The sequence below is a fragment of the Ailuropoda melanoleuca genome, chromosome 8, assembly GCF_002007445.2.
Source record: "Ailuropoda melanoleuca isolate Jingjing chromosome 8, ASM200744v2, whole genome shotgun sequence".
NCBI lineage: Eukaryota > Metazoa > Chordata > Mammalia > Carnivora > Ursidae > Ailuropoda > Ailuropoda melanoleuca.
Window position 1 is genome coordinate 75,824,116 of NC_048225.1, and position 26,491 is coordinate 75,850,606.

Below are 26,491 nucleotides of genomic sequence, written 5' to 3' on the forward strand. Positions count from 1 at the left end.
GGGGTGTATACCAAATGGAATTGCTTGCTGGGTAATATGCTAATTCTGTATTTAACTCATTGAGGAATCACCAAACTGTTTTCCACAGCAACAGCACAATTTTATAAACCCACCAGCAAATGTATGAGGGTTCCAGTTTCTCCACATCTTTGCCAACACTTATTTCCCATTTAAAAAATGTTAGCTCTCCTAGTTTGTGTGCAGTGTTACCTCACTGTAGTTTTGATTTGCATTTCCCTGGTAACAAATGATTCTGGGCATCTTTTCATTCCCTGTTGAATTTTAACTCAAGGGCAGTATTCTAAAGCTGAACTTTTCTGCCCTTGAGAGGATCTGTAGTATGATTTAGATGGCAAATTCTTGCATGTAGATTTGTTTAACTTTCTTTGTGTCATGTGGAATAGGCCATTATTTGCAAATAGAACCTAAGAAACACTCTTGGGCAGCAGTGTGGATATGGAAATAGATGAAGAACTTTTTCAGAAGCAATATTTATTAAAACTATACTATTAATAGAGCATTGATTTTTTTTTTTTGCTCTGAACTTTTATTTTAAAATCTGCCCTTAAAAAAAGAAAAGTCTGTCCTAGAAAAACAAACAAATGAGACAAATAACAAATCTCCCCCTTCATGGGCCTGAGTATCTCCTAAAACGGAGCAGCCCAAACTCATGAGTTTCAATACTTCCTTTATTGCTGTGTGACACTGACTTTTGACAAGCCTTCTCAGTCATATATTATTTAAGACATCCTTCTGTATGTAATTTCCCACTTGTTCCACTGTGGAGAATGATGTTGAGCTCCTACCAGTGTTGGCAGGGCTCTTGGGAAACTCCAAGAAGGAACCCACAAGCGAACTCATTGTGATGATGTTGTGAGACTTTTCCCATGTAAGCCATCCATTTCACTATACCTGGCTTGGACTGGATTTCTCCTTCATTAAAGCCATTAATGGCCCTTTTTATGCCAACTTCTTGAGGCAAATGGACAGGGTAATGTGTCTCCAATTAGAGAAAGAGAAGACTGAGTGTCCCCAGAATAGTCTTATATCACAGTTAGGTTTGTTAGCTGCAAAAATAGATCTACATTAAAATAGAGAAATGTGGAAAATGATATGAAAATAGAAACCATATTGTGCACTACCTTTTTTGATAAGTAGGTTAGCTCTCTAGAATTCTTAAGTTTAGAAGAGATAAACTAAATAATATAGCACCAGCATCCTCAGCTGATCGGGTATTGAGTTGGGTATTGGGGTCATGTCTGTGACCAGGCTCTGCTTAGATTTTTTTTTTTTAAGATTTTATTTATTTATTTGACAGAGATAGAGACAGCCAGCGAGAGAGGGAACACAAGCAGGGGGAGTGGGAGAGGAAGAAGCAGGCTTACAGCAGAGGAGCCTGATGTGGGGCTCAATACCATAACGCCGGCATCACACCCTGAGCCAAAGGCAGACGCATAACCGCTGTGCCACACAGGCGCCCCTCTGCTTAGGTTTTTCTTGCTGGTAATATTTTCTTCTTACTGCTAAATCGCAACTTCCCATCTCTAAATGCCTCCAAATATTGTGAAAATTCTAGAATGTTTTTAATTGAGAGCTGAGAATCTATTAAAAAAAAATTCCATCCCACTCTCGAGAATAATGATATTCTTCTCATTCTGTCAATCATACTCAGAATTCCCTGAATTACCTAGTCAGTAGGGTCCTAGCTGGAGGCCCCTTGTAGATAAGTAGTGCCTGCCTGGATGAAAATTGTCAGGATAATTATTTTTCCTGGGGGTAAAGGTATGTCAAAATGATTATTTTGGTAGGGAGAGAAGACAGCTAAGGAGAGTTGATGGTCTTCAGGTGGAAGGTCATGAGAAAGTTGCTGAAATCTGTTGTCTTTTGCCTGCTGTCTTCTATCTCCTGTTAGCAACATTTAAGGTCACTTTGGCAGAGAAATAAATTAGGTCAGTAAATAGTCATTGGATGAATCTGCTTTAGATGGATGAATTATAAGATCCTCAGTTGCAGTTTGCAATCATACTGATTTTGAGTTGTTGGAAACTGGTCTTGAGTATTCTGATAGATGCCATCCTAGGACCGGGACATATTAAGAATATATAATGAGTTCCCATTCCTCCATCTTATTTGGATATTATCTGTTCAACAGAAATGTTCTCTTCTAATTCCTGGTAGGATTGTAGATACATATAGGATGGTCTGTTTTTTTGGTTTTCATTTTTCTTCCCATATCTGGCAAGTCTACTTCCTGGACACTTAGCTAGATTACATTTCCCAGTGTTCCTTGAAGTTGGATGTGACTGTGTGACTGAGTTCTGCCAGTGGAATATTTGTGGAAGTGATGTATCATTTCTAGGAGTGGCCCATAAGAACCTCCCATATATGCTCTCGTATATTCTTTTCCCTTTGTGGTTGGCTAGAATGGAGACAAATTCTAGGGTGACCTTAAAAGTTGCATGTTGAAGTTGGCAGAGCCGATTGCATGGAGGAAGACTACCCCATTAACTTGTTTAGTTTTCTGTACTATACAAACCAAAAAAATTTTTTTTTACTTCATTTGAGCTATTTTGCATTTTGTGATCTATTATTTTTGTTACATAAGCAATTTACTTAATAAATATGTCAGTGGGCTAAGTCATTTTTTTTTAAAGATTTTATTTATTTATTTGACCGAGATAGAGACAGCCAGCGAGAGAGGGAACACAAGCAGAGGGAGTGGGAGAGGAAGAAGCAGGCTCATAGTGGAAGAGCCTGATGTGGGGCTCGATCCCAAAACTCCGGGATCACACCCTGAGCCGAAGGCAGACGCTTAACCGCTGTGCCACCCAGGCGCCCCAGGTCATTTTTATTAGTAACTAAATTACTAAGTAGGGAGAAAACTTAGCATGAGACAGCTAACTCAATAAGGTGGAAATTATTTTTAACTTCCCAAAAGCAATGTTCTACAAGTGCCCCAATAGGATTTTGCTGTATATAAGTGACTCTGAAACTTAGTACCTTAAAATAATAACAATCATTTTATTATCTCTCTCAGGTTCCCACAGTCAGGAATTTGCAAAGGACTTGGCTGATCAGGATAACATTTATAGTGCAGTTCAGTTGAATAGGGATTTAATGTGGAAACCCATCTGGTGGAAGCCATGATTTATGCTGTGCAGGGAAGTCAGAAAAGTAGATGACATGACTCTAACCATCAAGAAGCTTACAATACTACTAGACTTGCACACATGCATAGGGACAAAATCATATAGAACACATAGTTATGTTGTTAAAATCATTAATTCAACAAATATTTAGACAGGTACTATGCACCATGTACTCTACTGGGCACTGGGTTTGTAACTATGAACAAAGCAGACAAATTTTTTTTTCATGGAGCTTACTTTAAGGTGCATGCACACGTGTGTGTCTGTGTAACAAATTGCAAACAAATTAAAATTTTAACTATATAGGATATTAGAATATGATAAATGCTGTGGAGAAAAATAAAAGAAGGGAGGAGAATAGAAATTGTGCATGAGGGGGTACAATAGTAAGCTCTATGCCCAACATGGGACTTAAACTCATGATCCAGTGATCAAGAGTCCCGTGCTCTACTGACTGAGCCTCCCAGGTTCCCTGAGGGGTGCAATTTTAAGTGGAATAGTCAGGTAAAGAGTTACTGAGAAAGTAACATTTGAGCATAGACTTATAAAGAAGGTGAGAGGATGAACCTCATGACCATCTGAAGGACAAGTGTTTCAAGCAGAGGGAAGAGCAAGTGAAAAAGGGCCCATAAAGGAATGTGTTGGTTATTTTCAAGAAACAACAAAGAAATGTACAGGGAAGAGCTGGAGAGAAAAGCAGAGTAAAAGCAGGATGTGGAAGTGAAGGGGAGGACCAGTAATGAAGGGCTTTTTAAGTCCTAGTCTGAGTAAGATTGGAAACCAGTGGAGAGCTTTTTGAGTAAAGGGGTGACATGTTGGGACTTATGTTTAAAAGGATTATTTTGGCTTCTGTTTTGGGAATAGTTAGTAGGAAGGTAAGGATGAAAGTAGGGAGGCCAGATAGGAAACCATTGTAATAATCTAGGTGCTAGGTGGTGGTGGCTTAGACCACAGTTTAACAGCAGAGGTGGTCAGAAGCAGTCAGATTCTAGATATATTTTGAAGATAGATAGAGCCAGTAGGATTTCTTGATGGACTGAATGTATGGTGTGAGAGAAAGAAGTCAATAAGTTTTTTGGCTTGAGCAGCTGGAAGTATAGATTTTCCACTAACTGAGGTAGGTAAGAAAAAAATGATAGATTAAGTGTTAGAGGTAAGATAGCATGTTTATATGTTGGTGGGATGTTCCAGTAGAGAGGGAAAAGTTAATGATGCAGTTGAGAAGAGAGAATTTCTATAATCAAATAAAGAAGAGAGTAGAATCCACTGCATATGTGGAGATCCTGTATTACAAGTTCTGTAGATGTTTCCATCTACAGAAACACTAGGGAAGGCAGAGTGTATGATCTAGAAGCTGGTAGATTGGTGTTTGAGATGATGGGAGCTAGTGGAATTTCTTTTCTGATTGTTTCTACTTTCTTAGTGAAATAGGATACAATTCACCATTTGGGAATGAGGATGAGGGAAGAGACATGGAGGTCTGAGGAGAGAAGAGAAAATATGAAATTGTCATCTAGGAGAATTTGAGAGTGAATGGGCTATGGAAAGGCAATAGTATTACCACGTCTATTTGAGGTTCAAGATTATTAACCTAAAATGGTTCCTGTCATCACAATAGTCTTTCTTTTCTTCCTAGCTATGTTCAGCTTCTTGGCTGTGGGCATGGAAGAGTTGGATTTTCCCAAGGCTGAGTTTTGCTGAGTATGATAAATTGAGAGAGAAACGTGAAGTGTAGGGTGTATTCAAGGGAGTGCTTATAATGATAGATCATGCCATTTAAACAAGACAAGGGAGTGAGGACAAGAAAGGGGAGAGGCGGTAAACAGATGGTAGAATTAATTGGTTGTAGGTGCTTGTGGGGCTGATAGATTATTGCGGGTGGACACTATAGAGAGTGATCTCAAAGGAGAGTGGATGAGCTCTGAGTGGGGAATGTTTGGTTTTGAGATTATGGGTGGTTGTAGACTGTGGTAGTGACAGGGACTACGGATTGACCCTGGGGAGATAGGCTGAGATAGGGTGGAAGACAAAAGTCTGGGGAGGGGAGAGGATGGAAGAACAAAGAGGACAGTGCTGGAGGTATCATCAACACTAATTGGAATCACTAAGAAATAAGACAAGCATGTTGTTAGAGTGAGTCACAAACTAAAATCTTTGAAACCTGAGGAGAAAGAACAAGAGTTTGGCAGATGTTGGCAACAAGGAGAAGCAGGGGTGAAAAAACACTAATGACATAGATTCAAAGCTGGAAAATTTTAGAGAATGGCTTAGAAGCAGCAATGAGGAATACTGAATAAACGTATCCCACTTTTAGTCCTAGGATTCAGGAGGCATGAGAGAGATGACAGCTCCCATTTGCAACTACTCCAGTAGAAACAGGCTCCTCAGGGGAGAACCGGGTTTCCATTTCGTAACTTTGGAGAAGAGGTGAGGATACAAGAGGTTTATTGCTAACAGACCATGGGGTGCAGAGGGCATAGTGGAGGTGTTGCCCGAGTGAGGGGGTGGAGACGGAAGAGATGTGCAGCCTATGGAAATCGTGAAGGCCCCGTACGTGGGCTACGCATTATTAACAGTGGTGTCAGTTTGTTCCCCTGCCTGCCTCTGACTGACTCTCCCACAAACTGGGGCTCTGCATGCAGCAGGTCGTGTGTCCTAGTTCTCATCCATCTAAAATGGATCTAGCTCCTGGAACAGAGAGGAGAAGCAGATACCCATGGAGCCCTCAGCCTGCGCTGCAAGATTAGCTGTAACTGTCAGTCACCTCTAACGGATCGCCCTAACAGAGACTTCTCTCGATTTTCTCATTCTCTTTGGATTGAGACATCTGGATAGGGCAGAAAAATCGTGAAGAGTGCATCTCAACCTGGCAATGGGAAACTTCTGCCTCATTGCGGTGTCTAGCCCCTTTGGATCGTGAGGGATTTGTGTCAGTGGAGGAGGGGCCCACATTTTAACCCGATCCTTCTCAAAACAGCCGCTGCTGAAAATGGCTTTTAAAAAGAAAAAGGAAGCACAAAAGAAAATGAATTTTTATTAGGATAGATGATAAATGGCTCATCTGAAACATGTGCACACTCATTCATAGAAAACATAATTGTTTTCTTGCTGCTATCATGGCCTCCTTGGTGGAGCTGTGTTTTGCAGATGTCAGTGGCCTGAAGGAGACTCTCCCTGAGCGTGCGTGTGTGTGTGTGTGTGTGTGTGTGTGTGTGTGTGTAAAAAACTCCTGTTCTGCTGCGGGGTATAAGTAGAGCACGCCCTAATGGATTCAGAGGCATTTTTACACTGGAGTTACAGCGCCGTCTTTGCAGCTGAATTTTTATTTTTCACAACATAGTTCTTCAGCAATAAGGTGTTTGGCAATTTTCACCAATAAAAAAATAAATAAATTGCATAAAAGGGAGTTGGGGTTGAACCTGCCTGTTACCTTTTCTGTGAATTTTCTCGTTCTACTCTCTCAGCACACATCTGTCAGCATTTACACTCCTAAAATAATTTATGTGGGGATGGAAGAAAAACAGAAAGAAAATAACTTCCTCAGGCTACTCTAAAAGGAGAAGATTTGGAGGGTCATGTCGGGAAGCACGGAAACCATTTCATCAAACAGAGTGACAGGGGGATGGAATAGTGATGTGGTGGTAGAATCAAGGGTCTTCGGTTTTGACCTTTTGTCTATGAGACCTTGGGGTATTGACTTTTCACAGTGAGTTGCTTTTTGGCAGTTTTGATAAAGGACTCACTTTTCGATCTACAAACAGTTTTCGAGGCAACTGAGGATGCTAGCCAGGGGGAGGGTTAGCAGGCTGAGGGGAACAGGGTAGGAGTGAGAGTTCTGCTGGACAGTCACTGAGGAAAGTCTAAAGAGGACCCTAAAGGGAGTGGGCATTTTTGGAGACCCTTGGCTCCAGAGATACTGCCTTCCTTTGCACAATTTTGCTGGAGGTTATACTTGTGTCATCAGCTACCTTGATTCTATTCTAAATTCTTTTCAAACTGTACACAGAGAACAACACAAATTGTAAAAGAATTAAGCTTCATTGTAATTTCTCCATCAAAGTGAATCTTAGCCCATTTTTGCCTCCTCTTCAGTCATTGCTTTCTGGATGTTCTGGCTTGTGCTTATTTGTGAAAATGTATCTTGCTTTCTATTTTTCATGCTTGATTCCTAGTGAACTGTTACTTTCAACTACACTTTCTGTTTGGTTATTTCTGGGCTCTTCCTAGGAGTGAACTCTTCCCCAGTTCTAATTTGCCAGATGAAGGAATCCTAACATTGATGAGATACATGAATAGTAAGATACTTGAAGATATTTTTATCACATATTTATCACACAAATCATGTAAAAATTATAGTTAATCAAGAAAAGCCTTTGGGTAATTAATAAAATATATTTATAGTTCCTGGGTAGATTTGGATAATTATAAATAAAACATTTAATAGTCATTTGATGCCATGCAGTTTATAGAATATTTTAGTGTTCATTATTTATTTGATTTCACAGTAGTTCTATGAATGGAGAACAGACGTTAATATTCCCATTTTACAGATGAAATTAAGGGCTAGGAGGGTGAATCACACAGCCAGTAGGAACTTGAATCCCAATCTGCTGACTCTAGGTCATGACAACCGAAATAATTTATGTAAAGATAAAAGCCACTCTTGTTTACAGAAAGTAATTTACCAGGCATTTTTCAGTCTCAATATAGGTTTGGCAAATGTAGGTACTATATATCACAAGGTTCAAGGTTTTCTTATGGGGATAATACAAGTATGGTACACTGAAGCACATCAGGGAGTGTCTCTAGTAGTTCTGCCTACGTGACATTGGTCAAGTCACCTAGCCTCTTCTATTTCTCTCAATTTTCTTAACTGTGAAAGGGGAATTCTATTGCTATCTGTTAGTTGTTACTTCAAAGGTAGCTGTGCCGTGAAAATGGTTTGTGGTTGTAAAGCAGTATCAAAAGTTGTCAATGTTGTTCATTACCACAATCTTTAGCAAAAGATCCAGGAGGGAGGGAACTAGGGTTCAACTGGGCCTTACAGGTATGCACAGGGGATAAACTTTTCCAAGGTTTACGTTCTCCTGTAAAATGAAAGAGAGGAGACCATGTGAAATGGGAAAGTTGTCTTAGGACACTCTCACTCTGGTGTGTTTATGGGACCCTTTCCACTCTTGTCCCAGACCCCCTTCCTGAGCTGATGTTGATGGAATATAATCTTCTCTAAGAAATAGTTTTTAATGGCTTAAGGTGTTTCTTTCCCTTCTCTAAGTGACGTTTTCCTGTCAATATGATACTCAGGGATCCCAACAGAATAACTCAATATTGGCAGAATTTTGGAGTCATCACGAGGTTCTTAGAGAGTAGGAATATTTAATTTTGTCCTCTCAAAACACAGCATGATTATGGCTGCCCATTACTAAGGTTATCCCTAGACTGAGACTATCATACTCTGTATTACCATTAAAATGTCATATAGGCGTGTGTCATAAATGCCATAGATTATTTTTATTGGAGTATAATTTATGTATAACAAAATGCACCACTTTAACTTTACAGCTAACTGAGTTTTGGCAAACATATACAACCACATAACCACCAGCACAGTCAAGATAGAGATTCCACATGCTCCCTTGCAGTCAATATCCTGTCCCCACCCTCAGCCCCAGACTGCTTTCTGTCATCACAGATTAGTTCTGGTCTCTCTAGAATATCATATAAATGTATTCATAGATGATGCAATCTTTTATGTCTGGCTTATTGATGCCATAATCTATGGCAAACAAAATTTAAGCAAACAAAATTCAGCTCAGGTACCTACTTTCTTATAGTTTTGGTCAGTCTCCAGTTTAGGATACTTGGCTAATGATAGTTCCAGTGACTGTAGTGCCCTGGGTTTGTAACATTTCTGCTGTTTGAGTTAGAAAGAAATGTTTCCCATTTTAAAATCCTAGTTATCACTTGCCAGTTATTAGCTGCCAGTGAGTGGCAAAGACTTGGGGGCTCAAGGAGCTCATGCACTCTCCTGTTTCTATTTGCCATGTTATTTTCACCTTATATTACACAACACTTTTGTTGTTGACAAGCTGGTGTGTATGTAAACCAACTATGGTCCAGCCAAATGGAATTTTTATTCAATTTTAAATTGCAAGAGTAATACATATTCATTGTAGAAAATTTGAGAAGAAAATGGAAGAGAACAATAAAAATTTTCCATCCTTTCATGGAGACTAACATTAAATTTTTGGGCACGTTTCTTTCTAGTTTTTTCCCCTAGACCCTCCATCAGGCAGATATGAAAATACTACAGAAAAATTTTACATCCTGCATTTTTCGTTTAATATTTTATTCATAGCACTGCTTTGTGTCAGTGAAAAATCTTCATAAGCATATTTTAAATGGCCATTATAGCTTACCTATATACATAAAATATTTTTATATTTTTAATGATATAAATTATATATAATATACAATTAATATATAATTATCCCTGTATATCTCTATCTGTATAAGTTTCATAATTCAACAAATGAGATTTAAAAAGCACCGGGGGGGGCCCTCCTTTTAAAAGGAAGCCTATGGGATTTCTATTCTACTTTGGTAGGTGTGGATTATGCTTACAGCAGAACACAGCTATAGAAGGAGGAGGCACAAACTGGCTGCTAAATCAGACTTCAGTGATGTAGAGAGTGCTTCCTAACCCTTCTGTTTTAATACCTTAAGCTTGCCGATTGGTATTTCAAACCCTGCAGGTGTGCAGATTCAGCCATGCTTCCATGGGACTACTGGTGAGAGTCCATCTGTCAGATCTCAAATTGACAGAAGTGATAAGGGTAGGAGACTGGAGTGGTTCTTCCAGAGTTATTTTGCTTCCTGATGACAGCTAAGGAAAAATATGGACAATAAAACTGGGAGTCTTTACTTTCTGACCCCTGCTCTTGGCTGAAGGAGAGAGGCCCCGAGAGACCTAAGTACCAACTAGGATGGCTATGGTGTTGAACATCTGTGTGTCTACACTGGATGTTCACTGGTTTTCACAGAACTCAGAAGATGCCTGCAGACAAACTGATGTGCTGTAAGATCTAAAATCCGTCCAAGTGATAACCTCTGGAGAAAGAACTGTAGGACTTGAATAGGTCCTAAATTGTACACAGAGTAATACTATAATTTACCTAGTGGCACTTGCGAAGATTGACATGACAAATGCTTAAAGTTTTGGTTCAGATGCTTCATAAATATTTATCGATTACTGAGCTAGGCACTGTGGGAGATATATGAGATGTGGCTCTGCAGTAATGTGACCGATTTTTTAAAAAAACACAAATTTCTAAATCATATATTCAAGTGTGTGCTCTTTTTTCAGAAGTCAAATATTTTTCCAGAGATGTTTTCACTATTCAAAACTTTCCTAATGCCTTGGAGTTTGCTTTCAGTCTGTAGCATATTTTTAAAATATATGTCTACTTAAGATACATATATTTAAACATATATATTTAATTCTTAGAATTAGCCAAAAGTTATTTGGTACCAAGTCCTATGACTGTTGTAGGAAATCAACATGGATAATATTCTGTTCATCTGAAATGATGTGTGACTGTGGAATAGAGTCTGAGTTTTTGGATCAGGTTTATTAATTTCAAAGGAGGCATTCCCCTGATACTGTATGAAATGCAGCATAACTGCAATAGGCTAGTTGCTTCTCAAAATGACCCTGAAGGGAAAATACTCATTTCACTAACAGTTCTGATGTGTTCGTTAAAGTTAACTTCTTAGCTAGGGAGCCACACCTGAAAATGGCTGTTAACCTTTAGGAATCTTCTGCCTCGTTAGGAAGGTGGCGTGGAAACAAGTGAGATAGAGATCAGGAATCGGCATTCATCACTTGGTGCTGGAGCAGGGCTGAGGTGATCATGTGATGCAGCCAGGAATCAGGGGCGGCTGACCGGGCTCCCCTTTCTAGTTTTACATCCACCCTCAAAGGTGTAGGTTGTCTTTGCGTCAAAAATTCCCCTCAGACTTTCCCCTTCGAGTTTTCGTTTTCTTTGCTGTTTGTTTTATTCAAATTAATTTATGCAAAAAGCGTGTTGAGTGTGAGTATTAAATTTCTCCTGGTTCCATGTTATTGCAGAACTGGCTCTGGAAATGGGAGGTAAAGGAGGAAACCAATTAGCAAAAGTAGTTCAGGTTGGTTTCTTGAAGTAGGTGGGTGGGACTGATTTGAATGAAGTTCTGGAGAATAGAGATGACATGCATGGCTTCAGTGCACATGAAATTCAAATTTATATAATGATTATACATTCTCTGTCTAATGCATGGTAACATTGTCTTTTACATTAGAATGCGAGATACTCAGGGCAAGGGCTAATGCTTCTGAGTTTTTTGTATTCTTCGTAGCACAGAGCAGAGTGCAGGACAGATCATCAAGGCCTCCCCAGATGGAATTGTGACTCCCTGATTCCCATCTTGTTTTCCCTTTTTTCCTTTAAACAAATGTGGTGTCTGAGTCTGCTCAGGCTGCCATAACAAAATATCGTAGACTGGGTAGCTTAAACAACAGAAGTTTATTTCCTCAAAATTCTGGAGGCTGGGAAGTCCATCATTAAGGTGCTGACCGATTCGGTTTCTGGTAAGGACTCTTTTCCTGGCTTTCAGATGGCTGGCTTCTCACTGTGTCCCCACATGGCAGAGATAGAGCAAGCCTTTGTAAGGACGTTAGTCCTACTGGATCAGTGCTCCACCTTTATGACCTCGTTTAACCTTATTCTTTTTTTTTTTTTAATATTTTATTTATTTATGTGACAGAGAGACAGCCAGCGAGAGAAGGAACACAGCAGGGGGGTGGGAGAGGAAGAAGCAGGCTCCCAGTGGAGGAGCCCGATGTGGGACTTGATCCAGGAACGCCGGGATCACGCCCTGAGCCGAAGGCAGACACTTAATGACTGCGCTACCCAGGCGCCCCATAACCTTATTCTAAATACAGCTACACTGAGGGCTTCAACATATGAATTTTGAGGAGACACAGGTCAGTCCATATCACCATTGGAATGGAACACTTTTTACATTGTGCTGTGATAATTTGTTTATGTCTATCCCCCGTTGACTATGGTGCCCTTAGGTGCTAAGCCCTGTGCTAGGCATTGAGAATCACAAAGATGGATCTTGCCTTCAAGGAGCTTATCATTAGTTGTATTTGCTTTCTGTGGCTGCTATAATGGATTAGCACAAACTTAGTGGCTTAAAACAACACAAATTTGTTATCTTCCAGCTCTATAGGTTAGAAGTCTGACACAGATCCCTCAAGCTAAAATCAAGGTGTCAGCAGAGCTGCGTTCCTTTTAGAGGCTCTAGGGAGAATCTGTTTCCTTGATTTTTCCAGCTTCTAGGGGCTGTCAACATTTCTTGGCTTCTGGCGCCCCCCCCCTTTTCCATCTCAAAGCCTGCAAAGTTGCATCTCTGTGACTGTTCTTCCATAGTCACATCTCCCTCTGAAACAGCCAGGTAAATCTCTCCATTCTTCAGGATCCATGGGATTAGTCTGGGCCCATCCGGATAATCCAGCCTAATCTCCCCCATCACAAGGTCCTTAGTTTAATCACATCTGCAAAGTCCCATTTGCCATGTCAGGTAACATAGTCACAGTTTCTGGAGATTTAAATGTGGACATCGTTGGTAGGGGGACATTATTCTGCCTATCACATTAGTGGAAGAAAGAGACGTGTAAATCAGAGATTCAATGCAATGTGCCAAATTCAATAATGAAAATCTATTCAGGGTACATATATATGGGAAGCATACAAGAAGGGAGTTAACAAATGATAGTTATAAATGAGGCACTGGCAGCAAAGACGAAGAGGATGAGGTGGGTTCTAGGGAGGTAGAGTGGGGATAATTTGGGATCCAACTTGATGTAGGGGATGAGGGAGAGAGAGAAAGGAGTAGAATGACTTCCAGATTCTGGATTGGGACTCGGCAGATCTCTTGCTGAGATAGGAAGCAAGCTGGAGGGCATGGTTAGTTGCTTTTCATGTCCTTTTATCTTCAACCGTGTGGAGGATGGAGGCGTGATTCCTGGAAAAGCTGTGTTGGGCAGGTATCCTATTAGGGTTACACTTCAGTGGAGGAGATAGTGCATTCAGCTTTGTCTTTCTCTTTTTCTTTTTAAAAAAGTTGAGATACAATTTACAGTGAAATGCACAGATCTTAAATGCTTAGTTCAATGAGTCCATGAATGTATACTCATATCCAAATCAAGATACAGAACATTTCCATCACTTTACAAAGATAGTCAATACCCACAACTCAAAGGCAATCAAAATCTATCAACACAGATAATTTTACCTATTTCACAACTTCATATAAATGGAAGCATACAATATGTAGTCTTTGGTGTCTTCGCTCAACATAATGTATCTGAGATTGAACTATGTTATTGCTGTATCAAACATTCCCTCCTTTTTGTTGGTTAGAAGTATGCCCAGATCATACCAGCTCATTCATTCATCTTTTGATGGGCATTTGGATTGTTCTTAGTGTCTTGGTCATTTGGACATTTTTTACGCAAGTCTTTTTAGGGTTAAAGGGTATTTTATAGTATTAAATGCTGAGATTAGAATAGAGGAGTTCAGTTTTGAATAAGTTAAGTCAGAGGTACTTGTGGGACATTCAAGTAGTGAGGTCCAGGACCAGTTGAAGTTCAGTCTATGGTGAAGGACAGAGAGGTGGGCTAGCAATTTAGATTTCTGTAGTTGCTAGCCAGAATGCGGAATTAAAGCCAGGGCAAAATCCTCAGGTAGAGTATAAGAAAGAGTATAAGCAAAGGCCCATGAATTAAATCCTGGAGACCATGTGTATCTATTTGTAAAGAAGAACCCTCTAAGGAGGCTGAGCAAGCATGACCACCATTTATCTTTGTGTCTCCATCAGCAGGCAAAGGACCCGACGCCCAGGCACGTCTCATTTTGCTAAATTTAACAGAATGTGTGCAGAGTACACGCTCTTTGATAGACCCGAAAGGAGGAGACAGATGGGTAGGAGAAATGGCATGAGGTGTCGCAAAGGTCGGAATAAGTGTGGTATACTGAAGAGAGGGAGTGGTTGGGCATAAGTACGACAGGCTCCTCCTTGCTTCGACGGGGCTGGGAGATGGAATCGTTGGAGTTGAATAATTAGGTAGGGTCAGACTACGCAGGTCCCGAAATGGATGTCAGAGGGAAGAATTTAGACTCCACAGGCCGGCCACCTTGAGAAGAGCTGGGTTCTGAAGTAAGGCGTGAGAACATGAGATTTGCTTTTAGGAAGTGACTGGCGGCGACGGAGGTACTGCTGCTACTGCTGGTGACAGGGCTGAGTGGTTATCAGTAGGGCTTTGCAGAGGTTTTTGGCTTTGTAGCTGCTGCCGATTCCCTGACCAAGTGCTGTAACTGTGCCTCTGAACCTTGGTAGCAGGAGAAAGAGGTCGTGGCATCTGGCCGCAGCTGGGAGGCAGTGCGTGCGCGCCTGGCCGAGTGGACACCCTCCCGCGGAATTGCAGCCAGGAGGGGCGCGGACTGGGCGGCCGAGGAGCCAGGCCACGCCCCTCCCGCCCGCGCAGGCGCGCTGCGGGCCGTTAGCTGTCAGGAGCCGAGCGGCTGGCGGGCGGCGGGATCCGACGTCTGCGCTGGAACCCGCTGACAGCACCCAGCGCGGCAGGGGCGGCAAGAGCGACGCGGCCCCAGCTCCCCCGCCAGGTCGCAGAGGAGAGCAGGGACCCGCGGGCGGCCGGCGACGCTGGCAGGATGGGGAACCGGGAGATGGAGGAGCTGATCCCTCTGGTGAACCGTCTGCAGGACGCCTTCTCGGCGCTGGGACAGAGCTGCCTGCTGGAGCTGCCGCAGATCGCCGTGGTGGGCGGCCAGAGCGCGGGCAAGAGCTCGGTGCTCGAGAACTTCGTGGGCAGGTGAGCGCGCAGGGCGCGGGGGGCGGGGTTGGCGACCCCGCTCGGGGCCGTTGGAGCGCGCCCGGGCGGCGGGAGTCGAAGGGCGGACGGGGGGCTGAGGCGCAATGGAGGGCAGAGCGGCGGGCGGGGTGGTCCCGGCTCCGGGCATCCTCCGTCCCCCCCGCGCCTGGTGGCCCTCCTGTCTGTCTTTCATCCTGCGATACAAAGCCATTTCCTCTCCGTCCTCCGGTCGGGGAGTCAGGGGAGGGGGTCCGCCCGGGATCGACTTCCCCCCCGCCCGGCGCGCCAGCCTCGGGTAGCTTGGATGCGTAGCGCGCCCGGGAGCTTCCCAGTCCGCGTCTCCTCTGTTTTCCCGGCTCCACATCCCCCTCCTTTTCCTGTCAGCCTCCCTGAGGCTCTCTGCGAGGCTTTGGGGTTTTATCCCCCCCAGCCCCCCGCGGAGATGCTGTCCTTCTAGCCCCTGTTCTCGGCTCCGCTCAGCTGTCTACTGTTCGAGACAGTCGTCCCCTGCCCCTAGCAGGGGAGGCGGGGTGCGAGGAGAAAGAAACCGTTTGTTGTGGTGAAGCTTCATCCAGCCACGCTTCCCCACCATTCTCCCTAAGAGTCGAAGAATAAAAGGTGGTGTGTTCGCGTGTGCACCTATTCACAGCTCCAGGCTTATGTCAGAGAAACCAAGGCACAGACTCCGAGGGGGGTGAACGTGGACTTGTGTTGCCCAGATGCCATGTCATTCCTGCATCATCTCGGAATTGACCAGCATCTTTCTCGCACTCTCTCTGCGCCCCCTCCCCCAGCATCATCTTCCGTTCCCTATGCTCTCATCTGTCCTGCAAGTCTTCAAGATAAAATGCTGAATCTAAATTACAGTTATGGGTTTTGTCGTGACTCTTAACACAGAAAGAGCTAAAGAATTATTTTTTGAATTGGGAATCGGCATTTCTTCCACTGAGCAATTCGTGAGAGATTAAGTTACCTTAACGGCCTCGCCTGAGGAGTGCAGACATTTGCCAAGGAAAGCCCGTTTGAAAGCATTACGAAAGCTGAAATCTGTTTCCTAGAGTAAACCAGGTAGAAGGTACAGCAGGGAGACAGTGGGCCGGAGTGGGGAAAACCCAGAGATTGTACTTTACTCTTTTTATTTGGTTAAGTGATTTTAGATTCAGAAGGTTCCTGTTCCCTTTTTTCTTTTTTTGTTAGTGTTTGGTGGTGTGTAAAATTTCGATATTCCCACATCTCTTTTGCGAATGTTAGTATCTATAAAGTAAATATTATTCTCTCTCAGCGGATCCTCTATCTGATGATTCTCTTCTTTTTTTCCTTGTATGAACTGGAAAGCTTAGAATCCTAATAAAAAAGTAAAATTGCTGACGATTGGTTGGTATCTTTGCGTAAGTCTCTTAATCACTTCACTTCGGTTTTACCATTTTGAGTGATGAGAAAAGTGATGGTAAAACATTTTGCATACGTCATCTTAGACTAATGGTGAAGTGACAGATGAATGTGATTTCAAACATATACATAGGGCCGTCATATACTTAAGGGTTTTACTTTTTTGGATTTATTGTCAATGAAATTCACTAAGTTTAAAGTGGTATTCATAGGGAAAGTGAGGTTTGAGGACAATGTATTTTTGAATTTTCAAACTCCAGGATATTTAACATGGTACCTTAATAGTCATGTAACTATTTTTGTTTTTTAAACAAATACTTTAAGATTAAAATAGTAAGTAATTCAAATGCAATTACCATATTTTTATGCATCTTTCATATATTTACTTGGATGGGCCTGTATTATAAATGCATTGTTTGTGTCAAGAGCTTTTGAACCTAATGTCAATTTTAGGCACATATCTCAATTCTGTCCTGACACACTTCTTAATGCTGTATACATTTCCCCTTACTAGCTATAGTCTTTTAAAATGAGAATTTCAAAAAAAGAGATATGGAAGAGTAAATTATTTTAGCTTAAACGTTTTTCATGATAGAATGAAAAATAGGGACATTATAAGCATTATACAAATCAGAGCATTTAGCAAAATACATTAATGCTTTGTTATGCTTTTTAAAAAAGTTTTACCAATAATTAATTACTGTTATAATATCAAACCAAAGAAAAGGATGAACATAGAGGGAAAAACTCATTTAATAAATATATAAAGGCTTTATTATCTGTAGAGATGACACTTGCCTAGCAGAGCTTTATATATTAGGAAAAAAATTAATTAAAATGTCATTTGACTTTAATAAAGGTTTCGGTCATTGAATTATTGAGGAATCTAATTTCTAATTATAAACCAACCTTAGGGAAAAATGAGTTCTCAATTTTGAAAGGAGATTGGTCCTAGGCAGACAAAAACTACTCATATTTCACTATAACCTTTTATCTTTTTGTTATCCAGAAATTTTGCAATAAAGATAAGGTCCTTTCCTTTAAGGATGAAACTTTCTTCTTTTACATGTAGCTGTTTTCATTTTAAGACTCTGGCGTATGTACAGTTATCAAATATAGTCATAAAACAAGGGGGTCATTGCTTGTGTGGATTGTCTTTGCTCTCATTTAAGCTTGCTGTCTTCAAAATAATGATGCATTTTCCTCAATATTTAACAATCCATATTTAATGGACTATTTTCGTCTCTCAGTTTATATTGATTTTTTTTTTTTTTTGATACCACTGAATGAATTTGGTTGTGAATGTGTTTACTTCATTTAACTGTAGCTGTAAAATCCAATTTTGGGGTGACAAGTTTGAGATTGTTATGAATAAAATGAGTCATGAATGAACTACTTGTTTGTGATCTTCTTTCTGAAGTGATGAATTTACATATTAATGTAATATAGTGTGAGTAACCAGATTGTTCTTTTGGTTGTTTAGATGAGATACAGACTGGCGGTGAGAGGCAGCGTAAGGTCTAGTGAGTAGAAGCTGAGACCCGTAGTGTGAATATAGGGGTTTATTATCTGGTGTGGGGGTCTGCCCATTTGTTTGGTTTGTGTATGGAAGAACTGAATTTACTCAACTACTTTCATACCCAGTTTTTTTTTTTTTTTTGCAGTGAGATGATGATAGTGGTTAACATTTATTGAGAGTTTGCTGTGCATCTGGTCTATTCTAAAGGCTTTTACATGGGTAATCTCATTTAATACTCATAAAACCTCACAAAGGAAGGTACTCTAATGAGTTTCATTTTACCGAAAAAGAAATTGAGATTTAGAGAGTTTGAGTAAGTTGCTGATGGCTAATTTCATTTAACATAAAAACAGTGGAGCTAGGATCCAATCTGAGGTGTCTAGGCTCTGTACCTATCCTCTAAAACCTCTGTGCCACACTGCTCCCTCCATACTTAGATATACCAAATCCTCTGATTAATACTTTAACTTCTTTCTTTGATGACACTTAAAAGCACCACCTAAATGAACAAGAAGCTGCCATATTAATAGTATTATATTTATTTATGTCTACTTTGCCTCATTTCACAGATTTGAGGCAACCCCTTAGGCAGAAGCAACATAAGTTAAAGGATAAGTACTTTTCTTTACTATATTAGACATTCTTGAAGGGAGCTCTAGCATGTAATTGAGTTGTTTATTTAAGTATGTGTTTAGAGTACATATAACTTGTTTATGGAGGTGTTAAATGAAAACTGTACTAGTTGCTAATGTGCAAATGTTTTATAATGATATACTTGTTAAAAACATTAGTTCTTCAATGCTAATTATATAGGCAGAGAATTCCACATTATTTTATTCTAGCCTGAGTGGTAAATAGACTTTTAATTTTGTACAAGTAGAATAGGTTTTGTGATTAATGATTAAAAAAAGACTTTTTTATTTTATTTAATTTATTTATTTTTTGGAAAAAAAGACTTTTTTAAAGTGACTATGTTGAGAGAGTGCATTTCAATGTGGAAATGTCAAATGTATATTTATTTAATTGTGATGTTTTAAAGACAAATATGTTGATTATCAAATTAAAGTTTTTTTGAGAATCTTAATAGCCATTTGATGCTGTTGTTGCAATGGACATAACCAGATAATTTTTTAAAAAATCTGTAAATCATTTATATGGCTTAGATAGATACTACTCTATTCTTAAGTCTTTTGACTGATTTCAAGAGAGTAGTTAAAAATTAAGGAGGGAAGAGTTCTCTAATTGCAAATGAGATTAGACATAGAAGCTTTCATATTATTAAACTTAAGTCAGAAATAGGTTTGTATTGAGGGAAAATATTTTTTAAGTATCAAAGCATCTGAATTAGTGAATATTTTTCAACAAATGGCTTTCAGGTGTTAAAATTACTATGTAAATGGGTGCTAACAAAAAGTTGTGAAAATTTCTGAAAATTGTGCTTCATGGTTCCCAAGTGTCTATTTAAATAAAGAATCAGACACATGAACTTTTTTTCGTTCAACAATGAATTCCTAAACCAGAAATTACAAAGATATTTTTGTTGAATTAACATACATAATATACTTCAGGTTATCACAAATTTATAGTTGGTAGGATTTAAGTACCACAATCAACTTAATTCTTTTTATTAATAGTATCTGAGAAGCAATACAACTAGGTAAACTGGACTGGATAGGATATCTCTGTTTTGAAATATACTTTTGATTAACAGATATCAAAAAATGCCCTTGATTAACTTCTTTAATGAATTTGGATAGGCAGTCATCCAGAACTTTTGAGGAATGGAAACTTAATAGTTAGCTATGCTGTTATGCTAGAGATTAGGCTATTGGGTTATCTACCAGTGGAACATGCATTTATTATATTAGGTGTTTTTCTTTAGTAGTACCTTTTGTTAGGGCTAGTAAATGGAATTAAATGATGATGTTTTATTTATTACTATAATTTACTTGATATTGAGGGGACTACAAGCAGCTGAATTACCTAGGTGATTTTTTCCCTCTCCCACCAGAGAGCCGAGTCAAGAGAGCCCTGAACTAATGTACTGTATAGAATAATCCAGTTTTTCTGTATGGCCGAACTTTTGCCTACCTCTAAGTCTGCTTTGTAATTTCTCACACTGTCAGCATTAATCGATTAATTAATTAATTAAAAACTTTTTTGGGGGGAGGGGCAAAGGGAGAGAAAGAATCCCAGGACTCTGAGATCATGACCTCAGCTGAAATCAAGAGTTGGACGCGTAACCCTGAGCCATCCAGGTGCCCCTCAGCATTAATTTAAAAATCCCAATGGATTATATAATGCTGAATACATTTTTTATAAAGTGGAAGGAAGAAGGAGGCCACTGTTTGCTTAGCCTTACTGGGTTGCTGGCATAAATACTGTTAGTATACTTTCCATGCTTTCCTTACTTTACCTGTTTTTACATCCCCATGTCCATAGGGGAAGAAACTCAGGGTTAGAGACGAGTAATTTGTGGAGGGTCACATGGCTAGTAAGTGGCCAAGCTGAGATTTAGCTTTGGATATGACTCCTATTGGTATTCTTGGGAAATATGAGCAAGTCAAGTCAATGAACATGTATTTATTGAGTTCTGAGTATACTCGGTAAGAATATAGCAGAAAGTATGAATGCCTAGAAGCTGATGTATGTATAAAAAGAGAACTGACAACATAAGGTATGAGATCTCAACTTTCAAGTGGTTTTGTAAAATAAATGCAGTTGGGTATAATGCAAACTGGGACAAAATAATTTATACTATGTCAATTTATTTTTACAAAAAAGAAAAAAAATTGACAACCCACAATTCTGAAATTAAAGTGGGATATAAGAGAGAAGAGGACAATATATGAGTTTCCAATGTCATTTGGCAGCTAGTCTCATCTTAACTCCAAGGCTGCACGTACTGAAGTATCAATGTCAAAGTGGGGAGGTGGTTATCTGTGTCTCAGTGTCTGACGCCACAACAAAGCATTGAATTTAGACTATCACTTTATCACAGAGCTATAGTATGTACTGGAGAGGGCCTGAGAGAAGAGTAGGAGGAAAGAAAAAAGGTTGGAGAGATTAAAAATATAACTGGATGCAGTGAAGGCTAAGTGGGAGTGGGATGGATTAGGCCAACTGCTTTATAAGGACCTCCAAGGTGCTAATGCTGAAGGGAGTGGAATTCTATTTTCTTTTTAAGAATAAGGCATTTAGCTAAAGTAGTGAAGTAAACTGAAGACAAAAGGTCAGGGAAAAGGTTCTAAAGGCAAACCTGAGAGTGGAATGTGTTGATAATGTTTAGGAGTGGGGGAGGGGGAAGGNGGAGGGGAAAGGAAGAGAGTTGACACTAAACGATTTGCATTTCTTGAGTTAGACACTGTGCTGACAAATTAGAGGGTTTATTATCAAGTTGGTGGTGTTTTGTTTTATTTTTGTTTCTGTTTTGTTTTTGTTTTATCATAGGTAGCTTAGCTTTGTTTTTATCAGTAGCAAGGACAGGCATTTCACTAGGTTCTGTAAGAAACTTTTTTCAGTCTTAATTTCTTTGCTAACTTCCTGGAGCTACATTAGGATACAGAGAAACCAAAGATTTGCCCAAGGTCAGAAACAGAATCAGAGTTGAGTTTGGAACTTGGTGTTCAGAACTGGGAGCCCTGTTCAGGCCATCAGCTTCTTTCCCTCCTCTTATTGTTTTAAAGTGCCTCCTTTACCCTCACTCTGCCTCCTTCTTTTCCCATTCCTTTCCTTTGGACCAATCTTTCCTCCTCCTTGATATTTCCCTCCATTACTTTACTTGATAGCAAACCAGCAGTGATGTTTCATCCCCCCACCCCCTCATACACAATAGTGGAAGGAAACAGGGAGCAGGATTTTTGTCAGGCTTAGGCTTAGACCATGTAATTTGGCTGAGATAATACACACTAGTGTATTTGGGACTTTTAGGGAACAGGCCCAGGGAGAGACTAAATGAAATAGTGGGTGTTTTCACACATTATTAATGTTTTCCCACCACGTGGGTATGTCTAGACAGTTGTGCCTGGGATGGTCACTGATAGACCTTGCTTAAATCAAGGAAAGCTTCTGAAAAGTTGAGTATAAGTAAATAATATAAATATGGAAAGGTTGCTATTTTAAGAAATGAGTTATATTTATGGAAAGGTTGCTATTTTAAGAAATGAGTTAACTTTTTGGTAAAATGAAATATATGTATTGGGTAATAATCCTCACCCTTCAGCTTTGCCTGTTTTATATTTTTACTTTTTTGTGTTTGTATTCTTGGAGTGAGGCTCATTGATATCATAGAAATTATTTTAATAATTAATTTCAACAAGCATTAATACTGTGTTAAATCCTTAATGTTAATTGATTAGAAAGGCAAGATAGTTGTTGAGGAAAAGGATGATATATTTAATCCGTGAATTATGTGAATGATACAGGACAGCTTTAGATCTTGTTTTTCTCTGACATCCTGCTGAAAGTCCTCTATTTCTAGAAGTTTAAAGTGTGTGCCTCAGTGCTCTTTTGTGACAGTTCTCATTTTCATTTCCTACTGCTTCAAGGTCATGATATACCCACGAATAACATATATGTACCTATTAGAAGTGGGTAGGGCTTCTGAAGGACCTCATTGTCGATTGTTTCAGTGGCTTGGGACTGAAAAGACAAATCCATTTAAATTAGTAATTTTATGGGTGACTAATCCTATTTATGGTATTTCTTTTCTTAGATCACAAAAATCCAATATTTGAAAAGGACTCATCATATCCTGGTGATAGAGTGCAGGCTTTGCTCACTGGTGTTTCAGTCTTGCCTCTGACTTGTTAGTAGCATTCTCCTCAGCAAGGCCCTGAACCTCCCTGGGACTTAATTTCCTCGTCTGCAGTATAAGCATAGTCATACAAACTTTATTTTTTTTATGTGCATGTGAGTTTTAAGTATGATAATATATAGTGTATGGCCCATAATATGCATTCAATAATTGATGGCTGTGATATTATGATTTATAAGAAAAACATATTTGATCATTTAGTACCAAAATATATTTCTATTATTTTTTTATGAAGATTTTATTTATTTATTTGGGGGGGTGGAGGAGCAGAGGGAGAGGGACAAACAGACTCCATGCTGAGTGCAGAGCCCAGTGTGGGGTTTCATTTCACGACCTTGAGATCGTGACCTGAGCCAAAATCAAGAGTTGGACACTCAACCGACTGAGCCACCCAGGTGCCCCACCCTTTTTAAAGATTTTATTTTCATATGACCAAAATATATTCCTCATATTTATTTGGTCTTCATCCATGGTTCTTGTCTTAAAGCTCACAAAACCTTTGGAATTTGCTGTGTTGAGAGTGATAAAGGCATCTTTTTGTTATGTTAACGAGGTGGCTTGAACAACACCTAAGGATGGGGACTGGTTGTCAGTGGTTGTCAGCGGTTGTTTAATGCGTGTTGTTGTTAAACCTGTGTTTAGAGAGTTGGAATTTTCAGTCCTATCCCCCAACTTCCTGGGAGAGGAGATGGGCTTGAGGTTAAATCAGTTGCCGATAGCCAATGATTTAATCAATCATGGCTATGTAATGAAGCCTCCATAAAAACCCAAAGAACTGGGTTCGGAAAGCTCCTGAGTTGGTGAACACATGGACATTTAGGGAGTTTGGATCCCCTGGAGAGAGCATGGAAGCACCTCGCCCTTTTCCCATACCTTGCCCTATGCATTTCTTCTATCTGGTTGTTCCTGAGTTATACCCTTTTATGATAAACTGGTAATCTAGTAAGTTAAATGTTTCTCTGAGTCCTGTGGGACTCTAGCAAATTACTCGAGCCCAAGGAGGTTCAGATTGGCATTTGAGGTGTCAGGGTACAGCCTCGTGGGACCGCGCCCTCAACCTTTGGAATCTGATGCTATTTTTGGGTATGGGGTCAGAATTGAGTTGAATTGTATGACACTCAGGTAGTGTCCAGAGCACAGCTTGTTGGTTTGGGAACCCCCCTCCTCACATTGGAATTGGTACTAGAACCCATTTAATGGCTACTAGTCTAAGTCTTTTATCTAGACTGGAAGTTTTCTGAATTTTTTTTTAAAGATTTTATTTATTTATTTGAGAGAGAGAGCATGAGAGAGGGAGCATGAAAAGGGAGAGTGTCAGAGGGAGAAGCAGACTCCCCACTGAGCAGGGAGCCCAATGCAGGACTCAACCCAGGACTCCAGGATCCTGATGTGAGCCAAAGGCAGTCGCTCAACTGACTGAGCCGCCCAAGCGTCCTGTTTTCTGAATATTTTTAAAAACAAAAATAAATGTAGGAGAGATGATAGATACTAATGCATATTTGCAAATTCTCTATTTTGTGCATGTTGGAAAATTATAGCTGCATCAAAATACTAACTTTAAGATCATACTAACTTAGAGTATATATGGGCCCTCTTTGGAGAAAGCAGTGCCCACATTTAGCATTACCATAGTGTAGTTTTTTTGTTAAGCAGCATAAAGCAGCATATATCCAGTTTGTATGTTCTTTTCTCCCAAGAGTTCCAAAGCACTTTTCCACTTATTCTTTTCTTAATCCTTGCAATATCCCCGAAAGGGGAGTAAAAGACTTGTTTTATTAACTTCAGTTCAAAAATGAGGAAGATTGAGCTGGAAAAAGTTAAGTGACATGTTAGCGTTTAAATGGTGATACTCGAGATAATGAACACAATAGAATGAATAACATTCCAATAGTAGAATTACAATGAATTTTGCTGAAATTTTCCTTCATTCTCCCAGAGAATAAATTTTAAGGACAGTATTTGATTCTATGACATGGAATAAAGCATTCTTAGCATATCTGTTTATCTTTTGGAAATATTAGGTGAAATTATAAGCAAAGATGGGGTAGAAGTGGGAAAAGCAATGGAGAGTCCAACCGGAGAAGCAGAACTACTGAGCAAGAGTATGAGTTAAGCCCAAGGAACAGAAAAGACCTATAGCCAAGGGATCAGGAGGTAAGACAGAAAAATAGTTGTGTCTGGTGTTACTAGATGTTAGAGAAGTACTGCAATTTGTATAGTAGAAGTTGAAGTAATATCCAGTGACTGTTTTCAGTAGATAAACTCATATTCTGACTTGATTGTCATTCTCACAACTTATAACCACCAATTTCAGCTCTGAGCTAGTTAACTGGTGCCATTTGGAATGACATTATCTTTGTGTTACTAGGTATGCCTCAGAACATTTGTGTAAGAATAGCTTTGGGTGTCTTATCCAGAGCAACCTTAGAGATTTGTTTGTGTGTGTGTGTGTGTGTGTGTGTGTTTCAGTTTTCTGGTTAACAAAACTGAGATTCATCCTTTTCATATATTTAAAAGAGGGGAAAAGTCCTGCAGTCTATTTTCATGGATCCCAGCATTCACGATTCTGAATGTTACTTCCTGGACAATAACCACTGTGTGGTGAGATTTTTGCACTTTTCTCTAGAAATACCAATATAACTTTTTGAATACGGATTGCCGTCCTTGTGGATTCAATTTAAGAAACTTTACATGATCTGTTTACTTAATCCTAACAAAAAACATGTGAAACTGTGGGGGGTGGATACTTGATTTGATTTATCTACTATTAATATTATATTTTTCTCAGGGATTTTTTTCTAAGTTGTTGGAGAAGGAAATGGTGGAAGGATCGTGAATCTCTTGCTTTAAGAACAAGAGCAAGAATGGGAAGCAGGAAGTCTTGCTTAGTGTGAGTGTGAGTGTCACTATATTGTAAGGAAATAGGAAGAAAAAACAGATGAAATCTTAACTGCTGAGGGAATTAGGAGTGTGCATGAGTTATTTAGTTTGACATGGATGTTTGCTAAAGGATTGCCTCAGGTAAGCTGAGGCACCATGGGGGAAAGCAATGATAACCGTCATCCTGCTGGTCTTCCTCAGCTTTTCCTGTCTGATTTAGTGGCCCCTCCTTGGTGGTCCTTGTTCATACCTTCCTGCACAGGGATCTTACTGCACAATTTGTTGCCTTGTCTGTCTGCTCAACTCTTTGCAGCTTCCACGAAGTCAGGAGCTGCATTTCATTTCTCATTTTCATTTAATGCTGTATGAATTAGCAGTGTGATTCTGTATACACAACTTATCCAAGCAGAATTGTATCTTCTTTATCAATAAATTGGTGTTGGACTAGATCAGTGGGTATGACTTAGTAGCAGGACATGATATCAATTTAATGGGTTGTGACAGCTTTTAAAAAAAATCAGAGTGCATCCCAAGTAGTAATGATAAGTACCATACATGGAACTTTTGTATTAGTTATATATTTGTATATGTATATCATCCTGCAATATGAAATTTCTTTTTTTTTCTTTAAAGATTTTATTTATTTATTTGTCAGAGAGAGAGGGAGAGAGATTGAGAGCATAAGCAGGTAGATCCGCAGACAGAGAGAGAAGCAGGCTCCCTGCTGAGCAAGGAGCTGATTTGGGACTTGATCCCAGGACCCTGGTATCATGACCTGAGCCAAAGGCACGCTTAACCAC

General features: G+C 39.8%; 1 protein-coding gene across 9 annotated transcripts in view; it reads left to right on the plus strand.

Moving 5' to 3' along the window:
• The first annotated feature begins 14,269 nt into the window (after nt 1-14,269).
• The window catches only part of DNM3 (dynamin 3), a 532,818-nt gene continuing 520,596 nt past the window's right edge, over nt 14,270-26,491 (plus strand). For 8 of the 9 annotated variants that reach the window (XM_034666737.1, XM_034666735.1, XM_034666736.1 and 5 more), the window contains exon 1: nt 14,927-15,087. In XM_034666737.1, coding sequence (XP_034522628.1) covers nt 14,927-15,087 — 161 coding nt within the window. Of the gene's footprint in view, nt 15,088-26,491 lie in introns of all 9 variants that reach the window. The other variant, XM_034666734.1, reaches the window with a different exon arrangement.